The sequence below is a fragment of the Gymnoscopelus braueri genome (assembly GCF_963280865.1).
Source record: "Gymnoscopelus braueri genome assembly, chromosome: 1".
Classification (NCBI taxonomy): Eukaryota; Metazoa; Chordata; class Actinopteri; order Myctophiformes; family Myctophidae; genus Gymnoscopelus; species Gymnoscopelus braueri.
The window spans coordinates 43610569-43625421 of record NC_137603.1 but is presented as its reverse complement, the minus strand read 5'-3'; the positions used below and the strand labels follow the sequence as shown (position 1 = coordinate 43625421).

Below are 14853 nucleotides of genomic sequence, written 5' to 3'. Positions count from 1 at the left end.
CCCTGCCAAAAAGTTCTGATCAACAAGCTCACATCGCAATGCGATGAGCTTGTAGGTCTATTTTATTGCTGAATGTTCGGCAAGCATTATTACATGCCCAGAATAGGGACACTAGGGTTCATGTGGTTAAATAGGTGTAGGCTTATCACAATTACAAAAACACTGATCATTGGGACACAGAACGTCTGTTGTATTGTTAAAAAGCTGCTGAATAGGTATAAGAAACAAACCAAGGTTAAGAATAAAAACACAATCACTCATTCAGAGTGATTGTGTGAACAACAATGAATATAAATGCAGTGAATATATGAATGAATGATATTGTATGTACAGTCTATCAGCAACAGGTGTATACAGTACGTATGTTTATTAACAGTCTTATAACAGCCTTTCTGGTAAAAAAACGACTAGTTTGTGTTGATAAGAACATGATCAGAGGCAGATATAATAAAATATTTACACTTTGAGGTAGTGTGTAGACCTTTTCACACACATTCTAATGGGTCCAAGTTTATTTCCTATCAGTAGCTACCAAGCCCAAGTTATTCCCTAGCAATGGAATTGCACCGACAGGGTCTATTGTTTGTTTCTTCAACAGAGAATAATGAGTTACAGTAAAATCTGTTTTTTAGGAATAACTATACTTCTGAGGTATAATATGTAATGCCGCCATCTTATGACCTTTGAGTCTTATTCAGTACCTCACCTCCAATGAAAAATCATGTAACCCTTCATGCCTTTGTGCCCTTCTACTGGGTTTCCATAATTGAATGCACATTTGAGACAGTATTATGCCAATTATAATGTACACTACATCTGACTGTGAGAGGGAAGGAAGTCAGACTACGTGCGTCAAGCTAAATTCAACACAAATCATAGGTAACTCAGGAACAATCATCCAGGAGCTGCTATGAGATTTAAAAAAGAAAAGAAAAAAAGGACAATCACAAGTTAAGATTGAAATCTCTTACAGGTCTAACACATCGAGAAGAATCATTGACATAGATTGTGTGCCGACCAAGTGAGTGAGAACCCCCTCGTGCTTATAAACACAGTTGAAGCTTAAAACAAACAAGTGAATACAAGCGGTCCGAGTGTGTTCAAGACGTTGGCTATCTTTAGAAAAGCTGGTGAGATGTTGGCCATATTTCATCCAACCACCTGAACTTAACTGTTTTACATGGAAAACATGTTATTTTACTGTGTTATTTGTTATATTAATATGAGAAGGATAGAAGCCTCAGAATAAATTGTAACGCCAATACAAATGATGATGCCATTTCAACATTACTATGACAAACCGGTATGTAGTAGACATTTCATGCCCGATACGTTTTTAACGTTTCACTTGAAATAACATAAGTTCATTACATTTACCCCTCAAAACCACTATTGTACAGTACATCCAATGTCATTGTGTTCTAGGTGTGCCATTTGAATGGAGGAACAGAGTGGATCAAGGCATCTCCAGTGAATGTTATGCTGTAGACAGCTGCCTTCACAGGAACAGGAACGTGGCATTAATTACTTCAAATTGCCCTCTAGCCAAACTTAGAGTGTCCATTTTTGGTAATTCCCATTGGAATATCATTGCTACGATGAAAAATTGCACATTGTATAATTTAGGTCATTTCAGACGTGCACATTATATCACCATCCTAATGTCCTGCTTCTCTTGGTGAGATGAATGCGGGCTTCTTTCATAAACCTGACACGAGCCCCTGACAACTTTCAGTCAGTCTGAGCCAAATGGCCTTTGAGGTCTTTAACATGAAGGTCCAGTGGCATATTTGGATTTAGGTTGCAGTGCATCTACAGGTAAAGGGCCCCCTTCCCTTGCTTCTCTGGGTGTTCCCTCTCCCCTCTGTCCTTGTTCCAGTCTTTCAGCCCCTCGGGTAAGGCAATGTCTTCGTCTCCTATTTCAATAAATTCCTCATATGTGGACTTCTCTTCGAAGGGACGAGGCCCGAGCAGCACCAGCAAGTCACCCTTGTCTAGAACCTCTTTCTCTAGTAGACGCTTTCCAACCTGCAACAGCAGAGGTGAAATGATAAATAAAAACTTAATCTAGTGAAAAAAACGTTATTTTTAAATATCTGTATGTACATTTCTTTTAATGCATACAGACTTTCTTCATTTCCTACCTGTTTCTCTCCCCAATTTAGTCGTTATGCCAATTGATCCCTCCCATTATTTTAGTCTTTATCCAATTCCCAGTTTTTCCTCCTCATGTGTATTCCCTGTCACTGCTGACCCCTACTGGTTAGTCTTGATCCTGGTCTCCAAGATACATAAAGTTGCCAGCCGCTTCTTTTCACCTGACAGTGAGGAGTTTCACCAGGAGGATGTAACATATTCGGAGGAACACGCTATACCTCTCAGTCCTGCTCCCTGCTGAACAGGTGCCAGACAAACCTGGAGCAGTCATTAGCGCAGAGACAAACATGGCCACTTGTGTTTGTTGGAGCGCCGGCCAAGCCGGATACACCGGAGCACTCGAACCTCTAGTGTAAAATATTAATACAATATAACAAGTACATCTGCAATGGTTGGAGGTGGTCTCCCAAGTCTTCCATTGAGAGATTTCGACTGTAGTGTCGGATTGGAACCTACTGGTTGATAATGTCAGTTATTTGAAGCAGACGGCACACCGTAATGGACACTAGATGCGCCGCATCTTTATTGTAGGTCGGACATCGTTTGCATTTACCTCTCTTCGCCGGGAGTGGGATACAATGTACATAAAACTGACAGATTGTGACTTTCACAATTCTTTCTTTCTCCCTACTTTCTGATGTCTGTCATGATCTCTCACCTTCTCTACCATTTCCTTCTTGCTTGTGATAAGTTGATGTGTTCGATGCATGGCAGCATCTATGAGCAAGCGGACCTCCTGGTCTATGAGCTGGGCAGTGGGTTCACTGTACGGCTTCTCTGTCACAAAGTCACCCTGCTGAGGGAGGTCAAAGGACACCTGGCCTACAGCCTCACTCATTCCAAACTGCACCACCTGAAAATGGAGGTAACATTTAGTCTGAGGTTGTGAAAGGAAAAGAAAACTGGTACATTTAAAACAGGGAAAAACACATAATAACAGATTGATTGCTAAGCCTGCTGTTGATCTGTGAAGTGATTTACCTGTGCATAGGCAGACTGCGTGACCTTCCTGAGGTCATCCTGTGCTCCAGTGGTAACTCGGCCAAAGAAGACCTGCTCTGCCACACGACCTCCTAGCAGCATGCACATTCTGTCCAACAGCTGTTCCTGGGTGAACAGGTACTGCTCTGTAGGAAGTAGCAGAGCGTAGCCCAGACCCTTCCCTCTGGGAATGATCGACACCTGAGAGAGCCAATTGGACAGAGAGATCAGATGCCACCAGTCAATCTAATGATGCAGATAAAATGAGTGTGTAGGAGGAGGTTGGAAACTGTGTGTTTTTGTGTGTGTCAAAATAATTCCTTCATCCCTCAGTGACCCCACCAATCCTTCCAACGTGTGGGGACAATATGGACGTATAAAAAAGATCCCACAAACCGTTACCACCATATGTCTTGATGAATTGAATACATAGGACCACAATGTAAACAAGCCCTCAGGGCTTTTTGTGTTATCCTTTTTAGCATCATTGTATAACTGTACCTCTGTACTTTTTTGCAAGATGTTAATAAAGTATTCAATCAATCAATCAATCAATCAGTGCATCTGGATAAGGTGGAGAAAAATAAAAAGATGCATAGACAGCAGAGCCAAGAAACAACAGAAGGAAGGAGTGTCTGAGCACCTTCAGTAAGGGGTCTGCATGCTCTAGGAACCAGCCGACCACAGCATGGCCGGCCTCGTGGTACGCCACAGTGGTCTTCTCTAGAGCCTGCAGTACCTGGGTCTTTTTCTCCAGACCTGCAGGTGTGAAGGATGTGTTAACAGACGTGACCATGCATGTGTGTGTACGCAATCGGAGAGGGAATTGGATGTAGGAGGGAAGGTGGACACTGGACAGTGATGGGGTTTAAGATTAAAGGTAGGGTAAGTGTTATTTCTTGTTTTTTGTTAAAAGGTTAAAGCACTATATTCTGATAGTAATCATTGTTATAGACTGTTCAGTAACAGGAGTCTCACTGTCTCTCCAGATCTTTAATAAACAGAAAATGCATTTTCAGGTAGTTGGCAAAATGTCAGCCAATCAGGAGAGAGTACCCATTTATCAGCTTCATTTTTATGGTGTTCCAGTTCCAATTCTGTCTGCTCATTTCTTTGTGTCATCAATTCCAATTTCACTTGTTTAATCTATATTCTGTCTGAGTTCTCTATCATGATTGGATAAAATAGGTATCCCGACTTGAAAATACATTTTCTGTTTAATGGAGAGATGGAGAGACATGGAGACTCCTGTTACTGAACAAACACTCTATAGCAATGAGTGCTATCAGAATATAGAGCTATTTAACATTTATTTGAACCAAAGAAAATCACTTATCCTAACTTTAAACACTGAAATGGCAATGTTTTTTTTGGCTAGCACACAAGCTAGTTGTTGAGCCATATGTCAAGTCTGCTGAAATAATGTACCATTACTGTATATGACTCCACATTGCAGTTGGAATGTAAATAAATGGCAGGCTACATTTGGAGGAGGACACAATACCTCACAGTAAGATATCAAGAATCTATGGATATTGATTGATCACCAACCTCACTCATTACTATAAAAAAAATGCTTTCATCAGTGGTTCTCAGGGTTCCTTGAGTGGCATTCTAAATGGACCCTTACAGGTCGGTAACTCTGAAAGTATACAAATGGAACCAAATTTGCTTCCATTTGTATACACTCAGAGTTATGCGGATCCTTGAAATTAAGATGTTTGAATACCACTGGATTAGATTGAAACACATTCCAATGGAGTACTGTCATAATAACATTGACATCAACATTTCTGCATGTAAACAAAGTCATTAACTTACCACCGATAACCCTCTCGATAGCCTGTTCAAAGTGCTTAGTGCTGATAAACTGGTTGAGGTGACGTGCTGCTATAAGAGCCGCCTCATTACACACGTTAGCGATATCAGCTCCTGGGATACAAAAAGGAGAGATAATAACTGTTAAATAATAATATATTCCGTTTAGCAGCAAGGCAAGACAAAAATAATGTTTTATGAGCACTACAGATTGAGCACTAAACAGATCCAGGAACTGTGCCATTATGTACATGTAACTATGCACATGCCATTATTCCAATGAGCTCACCAGTAAAACCTGGAGTTAGTGCAGCTAACTTTTTAGCCAGAACCTCTTCCTCTATACTGGAGTCCAGCTTGAGAGGTCTTAAGTGCACCTTAAAGATTGATGCCCTGCCTTTTATGTCAGGTGGTCCTGGTGGAAGAGAAAGACACATCATGAATATTATATATCCCAAACAAAACCTTAATCCCTTGACCGGGGTCTCCCCAGGGGTCTGTACTTAGCTCAATCCTTTTTTTCCCCTCTACAGTCTACACACCAACCTCTACTGTTGCCGAAAATAGCACACGCCGTGTTGTGAGCTTGTAGATCAGCTATTTATGCAGAATGTTTGCTAATTCATGATAGGGACGCTAGGGTTCATTAACATCAACTTTAGAAATCATAAATAAAACTAAGACATGAGGAAATAGGCAGGAAAATAAATCAATCTTCTGTTCATAGAGTGTGATCTCTCTCCATTCTGTAGCAATAATAAAGGACAGCAGGGTCCTCCCTTCCACTGGGCATCATAGCTGGAGGAGACTGAGCAGGCATGGACAGATCATCTATGTCACTCACAAAGAGTAAAAGGATGCACTTCAAACACACATGCACCCCTAAGTACAAATATGAAGAGTTGGAACAGTGCTGAATCTAATAGACGCATAAGTGAAAATGATAGATAGGCCTCACAGGGTTCAGATTCGCACGCACGCACGCACGCACGCACGCACGCACACACACACACACACACACACACACACACACACACACACACACACACACACACACACACACACACACACACACACACACACACACACACACACACACACACACACACACACAGACACAGGGCCTAATGTACATAATCTCCTGGCAGAGTTAACAATAGAGTAATACTACAGAACAGGACAGTTGTGTACCTAAGTAGATATGTCGGTCAAAGCGCCCAGGCCTCATCAGTGCAGGGTCAAGAATGTCTGGTCGGTTGGTGCCAGCCAAAACGACCACATTAGTGTTGGTTCTGAACCCTGCAAAGAAAGGATTGTCACCAACTGTGATCTCGGGTATAATGTTAGGTAGAGATGGGCGATATGGGCAAAATCAAATATCTCAATACCAAATCTTTAGCAAATACCTCAATACCGATATTTTGAAGATAAAATGGTATTGTGCAAATATATATATATATACACACGTTTTTTTCCACTATTTTTTACCATTTTTTAACACAAGGCTTAAGCGATTGAAACCACGAAAAGACAACACTGACTTATGCCACATCACAGTAGTCTCATATCACAATATCAATATAATATTGATATATCGCCCAGCCCTAATGTTAGGAAGGGACATACAGCAGTATATTATTGAATATGTCAACAGGTGATTCATATCATAACCGTACCATCCATTTCTACAAGCAGCTGGTTGAGTGTGTTGTCCTGCTCACTCTGGTCCCCAACGTTGCCCTTGCCTCTCTTCCGTCCCACAGCATCAATCTCATCAATGAACAGGATGCAGGGGGCATTCTTTCTAGCCATGGTAAATGTATCCCTTATCTTAAATAGAGCACAGGGAAAATAAATCAAATGAACCAATTGGAAATAATTTTTTGCATTGCAGGAGACTTGCAGAAGCTTTGTCCAAGCTTTTTGGTGTCAATTTTGAGATCTGGCATCACAATTGAACCAGTCAGAACCAGTATTGCACTGATGAGTTACCAAAACTCATCTCAAGACTTGCCCTTTTCATGACGACTGAGAAACAAATACCCATGTCATAATTAACTCAGTCACAGTGCACATGCTCACAACGTAAAATCAAGGTCCATACTCTATGAATGAACTTTTTCAATAATTTGGAGGACCAAATTATTTAATACGTTTCATTCACAGAGCTCAGAACTCCAAATACTGACCCTGGCTGCACCCACGCCAACATACATCTCCTGAAACTCTGAGCCACTGACAGTGATGAAGGGGACGTCAGCTTCTCCTGCTGTTGCCTTAGCCAGTAATGTCTTCCCGGTCCCTGGTGGGCCTGACAGCACTGCACCCTGAAGACATCATGGACATGTGTTACTTTCAAGGTCCTGAGAAAAAAGAGCATCCGCATGTCCGTACAAAGGTCGTTTAATGCCAGCTTTGGTCAGCATTAATCAACTTTAGCACAGATCTGAGTGTGTGCAGATGCCATTTTCTCAGTTAACCGAGTGTTATTAAGTTCAAGGATGTCAGCTAAGCAGTGTATTAAAGAAAAGCTTTTGTGACATACAGTACAATACATGTAAATACACATACCTTAGGAATCTTGGCTCCCAAGTCTTGGTACTGTTGAGGATTTTTCAGGAAGTTAATAAATTCTAGGATCTCAATTTTGGCTTCCTCACAGCCTGCAACATCCTTGAAGCGCACACTGCCATTGTCTTTAATTATCCTGGCTTTGGATTCACTCATGCTGAAAGGATTTGCCCGACTCTTGCCTCCTCCACCAGCGCCGCCTGCCATTGGTCCTTGTCGCATGGCAAAAAGCAGAAAGCCAACCAGTAGCAGGGTAGGGAGAACAGTGAATAGAAATGTCCTGTAAAGAAACAGAGAAGTTTCATTAGACTGACACTACATTTCTCCTGAGCATGACAGCTACTGTAACTCACTTCAAAATGACTGTTCTAGCTTAGATTGAATCACCCTCCCTCACTCACCCATCAATCTCGCTGCTGTAGAAGACGGGTATTCTCTGTGAGTCCAAACCCAACTCCTGTTGAGCCATTTCCAGTTTATGCTCAAAGGTTTCCACACTACCAATGTTGAACCACAAGTAATTCTGAAATATAGAGACATTACACCTTATTTGTTTTGTTAATTTAAAGACAAGCTTTGTGACTTATCATATTTACTAGGCAGCCATTTTGCTATTACGTCATACTTCATACTCCAAGGCTATGAAAGTCCAGCAAAATGGTGATTTTTTAAATATAGTCAATGACAAGGGACGCATAGTTTGAAGTGTGGGTATAGTAGTAGTGGTAGGTCGGAGAGGCTTATTGTCGGTATCAGCCAGAGTGCGGGAGTGTATTAGCGTTTCGCAATGCGCTAGACACCTGGGAGATGAATTGCTGAGGTGGAGCGCAACACCTACCATCAGTTCCCAATACTTACCGCATGACTTGCCACACACAAGCCGTGCTACTATGCTGAGTTGGTGGTGCCCGGGATCGAACCCATGACCTTGTGGTCAAAAGGCAAGCTACCCGACTGAGCTACCCGGACGCAAATGTCATGATGTGTGGGTATATTTGTGATGCAATCATAACAACAACAAGAATCATTTCTAGCTTTACTCCTTACCACTTGTGATGAATTTGCATCTTGGCTAGGAATCACTTTGACATACTGTTTGTTGACCACCTCCAGGTGATCCACCTGTGCACAGAGCACAACATAGTGTACAGGTCATGACCGTTTCAAACCCAAAGTAAGGAATTACAGGTAAAGGAAACACTAAAGGTTTTTTTGTTTCTCTCACCAGTCCTCTGCCCATGTAGTTATGGACATAGTCGTTCCAGGCGATCTCTTGTCCTGTTTCCCGCAAGTAGAAGTACAGCAGGGCTGCAGCCATGCCTGCTCCACCAAAGGCAATATTACGCATGGTTTTTTCATCCCACGGAAAATCATTCTGAAAAGGAGATAGATGACAGTTATAGAGGATTATAAAGGATTTGAAACTGCCGGCCAAAATGTCAGGAGTGATTGACTGGACATTTTGTATTGAAAACGGCCACATCCATTTTAATGCACAAAAGACAAGCAGGTCCATTTAACAATGTGCAACAAATGTCACAGCATTATATTTTTTATTGAAAACTATTTGTGCATGAAGGATTATAAAAATGAAATATAGCCATGAAAATCACACATTTTGTCATGTGTGTGTAATGATTTATAATTGCATCATTAGTTTATTTTAAAAAAATATTCTGAGAGTAAATTCTCCTTATAGAGCTTTTCAATTCAAGTGGTAATGTTTTATGGGAAGGGACCGTGAATTCCATGTATCCATCTTTATGATTAGCACCATGGTTTCTCCTGCACGCAAAGCCTCACAGTGACACTAGTAATGTGCTATGTTATTGTTAATTTGTGGTAGGACAACTTGCCATTTTACTTTGATTTCATTACCATGCGTAACATCTCATACATGCAAAGCTTTCCATCTGTGTGTGTATCGCCCTCCCGTGTGAAAGTGTGTCTGTCATGTACGTGTTTGTTTGTTTGTTTGTTTGCGTGCGTGCGTATGTGTGTGAGCGAGTGAGAGAGAGCACACGCTCATTTTATTTATTTATTTTACAGTCCGGAGGGAATTATAGTTTCCGGTATCTGTCATTTTTTTTAAATGGCTAAAACCGGTAATTTCTCTGGCCTTACCCGACCTTTGGACAGCTATAATAAGTGGGGGGACCAGATTTCCTCTTATATAAATGGTTTTGTAAATATATTTCCCGTCATTTGGATTGCATGAAAAGTCAACCAATCACTGTGTGTGTCCTCACCATTAACATCAGAGGAAATGGAAAGATCAAATTGAATATTGACAAATGGTAGGCAAATCAATGTATCATGCAGAAAATAATATTGGAAAGTTGCTTTTCAAACACTACACCAGAGTTCATATCAACAAATAGCCGTGGATTGGAACATTTTGATTAGATATCAAAGATTAGAAGGTCAAATATTTGTATCAAATGGGCCAAGGCACCCAACAGGCATTAATACATCCGAGTTGTCACATTGCTTGGAATAAGGGACAATTAGGGACAAATTTGGACCATAGCTGGTTAATGTTTCATATTTTCATAATGGTTCAGATGGTGCTCTATAGATTCCAGCAAAATAAAAATCTACTTGACAAGACTGCAACTCTAAATGTGTAGTTTATAGCCTCAATTACACAGCTTTGTTAATTGGTTAATCAAGGCATTCCGCATTCTGTTATTTTCTGATAGCAAACGCTGTTCTCAATTACAGGCTGATGTTCTGCCTCTGTTTACACTGTTATGTAAGCTTTTGTGTCAATTATTCCTTCTTCAGCGTGAAGCAGGATCAACAGCCTGTCAGGGTGTACATTCAAACCAAAGACCGGTCAAGGGTTTATTTTGAGGATGAATGCCCGTCAGGGTTTATTTTGCGGACCAAAATCTGGTCAGAGGACCAACCAGTTTATTTTCCCAATATGTTCGCCTCACTGTACATTTTCCAAGCTGTGAACACAACAATTTCTCATGATACATCTCACTGACTTTGCATGCAAACAAAAAATATATATATATTGTCAAAAAACATCTGGCAACAAGCTGTCCGGTCTGCACCTTAAATCGTGTCCACCAGTCTGACTCTTCCTCATTTCCTCCTCTTCCTCGTCTGTCTTCTTCTTCTTTATTTGCACCACTACCTTTCTGATGTTCTGGCTCTTTCGTGTTTTCATCTATACAATAACAATACAGAAAAAAATACTATTTAGCTAATAGAGGGGAATACTGTCTGTAGAACGTATTGCTGTTGATAAAGACTCTCACCTTTATCTTCAATTGATTTGTTGATGCTGGGTCTCTCTTCACTCTTTGGAAAAAACCTCTCAAAACCTAAGAACATTCATTGGCACAAGAAAGGACAATTAAAACCATATGGCATGAATGTTTAATGTACAATATGATGTGCATATGATGTGCATTACCTTTTGGTGGTTTGCTGGAGCTGAGTAATCGAGCAAGTGCGAAATTACATTTATTCAATCCTGTCAGCTTCCTCTGGATTAAGGTAGAGTTCTGAAATACAGTAGAGGGATGGTAAATTAATTAGCATACCTTGCTGAGCTTTAGAGAACAGCTCTGTAATTATTTAACAATAAAGTATTAGATCAAACCATATTGTAACAAAAGCAAAATGGCCGAATGTGAAATGTTGGGCTTATAATGATATATGATTATGTAGCACCACAAGCCAAATTCCCTAAGGTCATTATTACATTACATTACATTACATTACATTACATTACAGTCATTTAGCAGACGCTTTTATCCAAAGCGACTTACAATAAGTGTATTCAACATAGGTAGGCAAGAAAACTACTAATCACCAGAAGTCTTAAGTGCATTCTCTTCTAAAACAAGCAACTGTACACTGTACCTATAGCGCTAAGGTAAAAGTGCAATATATCAGCTACCTACTTTCTTAAACAGATGAGACAAATAGGAAAATCATTATTGTTTTTAAAATTCCGAGACTAAGACTACCTGTTGTGTTATGAAAGGTTTAGCAATTCAGAAAATAATATTTTAGCCCTCCTATTAGCTAGGCTACTGTTATCCATAGGCTTACATATTCTACTATTTTGGGGAATTACATAAAGGCTATATACTGTAGTTAATTAGCTAGCATAACTATTGCCTGACATGTAGACATGTAGCACACTTGCACACACAATCACACCTCCTTCACAGGACTCACAAGCTCTCGTTGCCCCCCCCCTGTACTGAACATACTGTACAGAACAGAAAACTTTGCAACCATCTCCATATCCTACCAGGAGGGAAGAGAACGGTGGTCGATGTAAATGGAACAAAAACAAAACAAACAGAAACAGCACAAACAAAAACAAAACCTCTTCTATCGTAGGCCTACTTAATTTTACAATTCTCTCTTCCACAGTATTCTTGCAACATGCAATTTAATCTACAGACTACAAAAGTGTGAAGCAGATGACGTGGCAATCTGGTTACTTTGCCACGGTAACCAAATCAGGTTAGCCTGGGCTCCACCAAAGAGGACATCTCTGTCTGCACTGTATCAGATGCTGGATGTCTACCAGCTACCAGAACCACCTCCTTTGTTTGTTTCTACTAATGCAAACTGTCTGTGCCTACAAGAACTAAACCCAACAGATTTGGCAAGGACCAAAAACGCAATTTTCAGGTGTAGCTTTCATATGAAGTAAACCCATATCCACCCATGTTGCCTATATCAACCTCTGCATACAGTATATAGTGTCTATCTTTATCCTTATCTTTACCTTTAAGTTTGTGAAAATGAACAGTGTAAATATTTCTTAATACTGTTATTATTCAGTACAATGCACCAATCTCGCTAAGACAAATTCCTCGAATGTGCAAACATATCTGGCAATAAAATCATTCAGATTCTGATAGCCCCTTCATGTGCTGCTAATACAACTACAAAGATTGCACTCAGATGTGCATGCCTCCATCACCACTGTGCTATATGCCATTTCCACCTGAGATGTGCGAGTCATTTTGCCCTTTATTATGATCTTGACCTTTGACCTTTCAACCCAAAAGTGAATCATCTCTTCAAGGCATTCCCACCAAGTTTCATAAACATCCGGCCATCCGTCCTCAAGTTATTTTGCTAAGACAGAAAGATAAACAAACTATATCTCAATCTGTCTCAACTCTGTTGATGGAGGTATTAATGCTTACAGAGAATAACACTTAAATAAAATATTAAAATACAAATAAGATCATGCTTAACGATTTTGGCACACCTTGACATTTTCCATGATGTATAATGATTAGAAGAACCATTATTATTTATTTATTTTTAAGACATTTTTTTGCGCTTTTCTGCCTTTACTGATAGTACACAGTAGAGAGAGAGACAGGAAACAGGGAGAGAGAGAGAGACAGGGAGTGACACGCAGCAAAGGTCATTGGGTTCAGCAAAACTAAGACATGCTTACAAAAATATGTGTGCAAACTGAAGTAGGAATATTTTAGCTATTCCTACTTCATATATATAAGTGTGTTGTGAACATTTTACATTACATTTGCCAAAGTTATTTAGCAAAAAAAAAGAAAGAGAAAAAAGACAGAGAGAGAGACAGAGAGAAAATAACAAAACAAAAAAAAGGAAAGAAAAAAAGTCAACACAGCTGTGCACTGTGTGGCAGCCTAAAAATAGGAATACATTTGAGAGATTGTACAAAAATCCAGCTCATGGAAACAAATAACCAATGTCAATAAATGTAACATAAATTTTAATAATAATTTTAAATGGCTTCATTGTCATTAAAAGCTAGAATAAATATAAAGCTAGTCAGATATAGTATTAGGACTTGTTTATATATGCTTTGTCATTTGACCTGCAGGTAAGCAGTTTGCCTTGGACCAAGACTGACAGAGATTATTATTATTAGTAATATTATTATGATTCTGATAGACAAACGTGTCTATCTGTCAGTCTTGGACGCCTCCTCCAATATACATTGGATGTTCATGTTTAATGGTCCTACTTCTCCATACACGTACAAATTCTAAATATAAAGTGTTTACCCAAAAGTCACGGATATTACCCGTCGCATCGGGCCCCTTGTGTTCCGTAATATTCCGTATTGTTGTTCAATAAAAATGAGTTTGAATCCGAGTCTGTGCCAGAAGTTCACTGTATTCCTCAATGACAGTAGTGGCGCTGTTGCAGCAGGTGAAAGCCAGTATTACACTCGATGGGAACGAGAAAATAGAGCGACATTCAGGCACAGACGTGATTAAAATACATCTTTATTGAACAATACGGAGTATTACGGAACACAAGGGGCCCGATGTGACGGGTAATATCCATGACTTTTGGGTAAACACTTTATATTTTGAATTTGTACATGAATGGAGAAATATGGGACCACTAAACATGGACATCCAATGGAAATTGTGAAGACGGCTGACAGAGATACACAACAGTATGGATTTTATTAAAAAAATCTGTCATTCTTGGTCCAAAGTTAGTCTGATCTACACAAAAATCCCCCAGTTTAAATGTAATATATACACCATATAATTAAAACTAACTTTGAAAATATTTGAAAAATATAGAAAATGTTTTTGTTTTTTTAACACAAATCTCTTCTGAGGGGTCCCTGGCACAAACCCTTTTCAGATGGGGGTCCGCGGCCAAATGCATATCAATTTGGGGGGGAAAGTTTGAGAACTACTGTACTAAACCACTCTCAAATTAAATGAAAGAACCCTATCATGATTGAAGCCCCCACCCCTCCCCCGTTGTTTCCATGCTGGAGCGCTGGAACACAGACACACCCCCTCAGATAAAATCTCGTAAAATTACAGAAAATGACCCAAACTGGCTTCTGTCATTATATCATTTCCCTGACTATAACTATGCTCAACTAACACGCGTGTGACAAATAACAAATAATGCATAAGTGTCTTTTTGCCTCTCCTTTATGTAACGGAGGACATTGTGTACAGTACGTAACCTACTTTCCCCACTTGCTGCATGCATGCAAGTGGGGAACATTGCTAATTAACGTGGGTCTTACTCTTAATGCAACATTCTTTAAAAAATATATATATATATTTGAAATTAGTTGTGCCAAATGTGAAATGTTGCATAATTGCATTCATAACTTTTTGGAAGATAATAATGCCAATTGTGTAACAGAAAGAACAAAGCAATGATATAATCCTACCGATGATGATAGTGCTCCACTGTGGCGACCCTGGCCAGAAGTTGCTGCTTTAGTGGAGAATTCTCTTCCCAGCGCCAGCACTCTGTTCCTAAAGGGAACGACACTCACTGAAAGAAGTGCCATCATGAGACCGA

The 14853-nt window shown here is 39.9% G+C and overlaps 1 protein-coding gene across 1 annotated transcript; it reads right to left on the bottom strand.

Moving 5' to 3' along the window:
• Window positions 1-355: 355 nt before the first annotated feature.
• LOC308086127 (mitochondrial inner membrane m-AAA protease component AFG3L1-like) lies at window positions 356-14844 on the bottom strand. The gene is made up of 17 exons (XM_080429533.1): window positions 14720-14844; window positions 10958-11048; window positions 10800-10865; window positions 10593-10708; window positions 8753-8902; window positions 8575-8649; window positions 7929-8050; window positions 7528-7807; window positions 7146-7283; window positions 6633-6786; window positions 6148-6255; window positions 5246-5371; window positions 4960-5070; window positions 3782-3897; window positions 3139-3339; window positions 2816-3010; window positions 356-2028 (listed from the first exon to the last, which is right to left on the bottom strand). The coding sequence occupies exons 1-17, from the start codon at window positions 14840-14842 to the stop codon at window positions 1813-1815; spliced, it is 2388 nt and encodes a 795-aa protein (XP_080285659.1). The 5' UTR covers window positions 14843-14844; the 3' UTR covers window positions 356-1812.
• Between the last annotated feature and the right edge of the window lie 9 nt (window positions 14845-14853).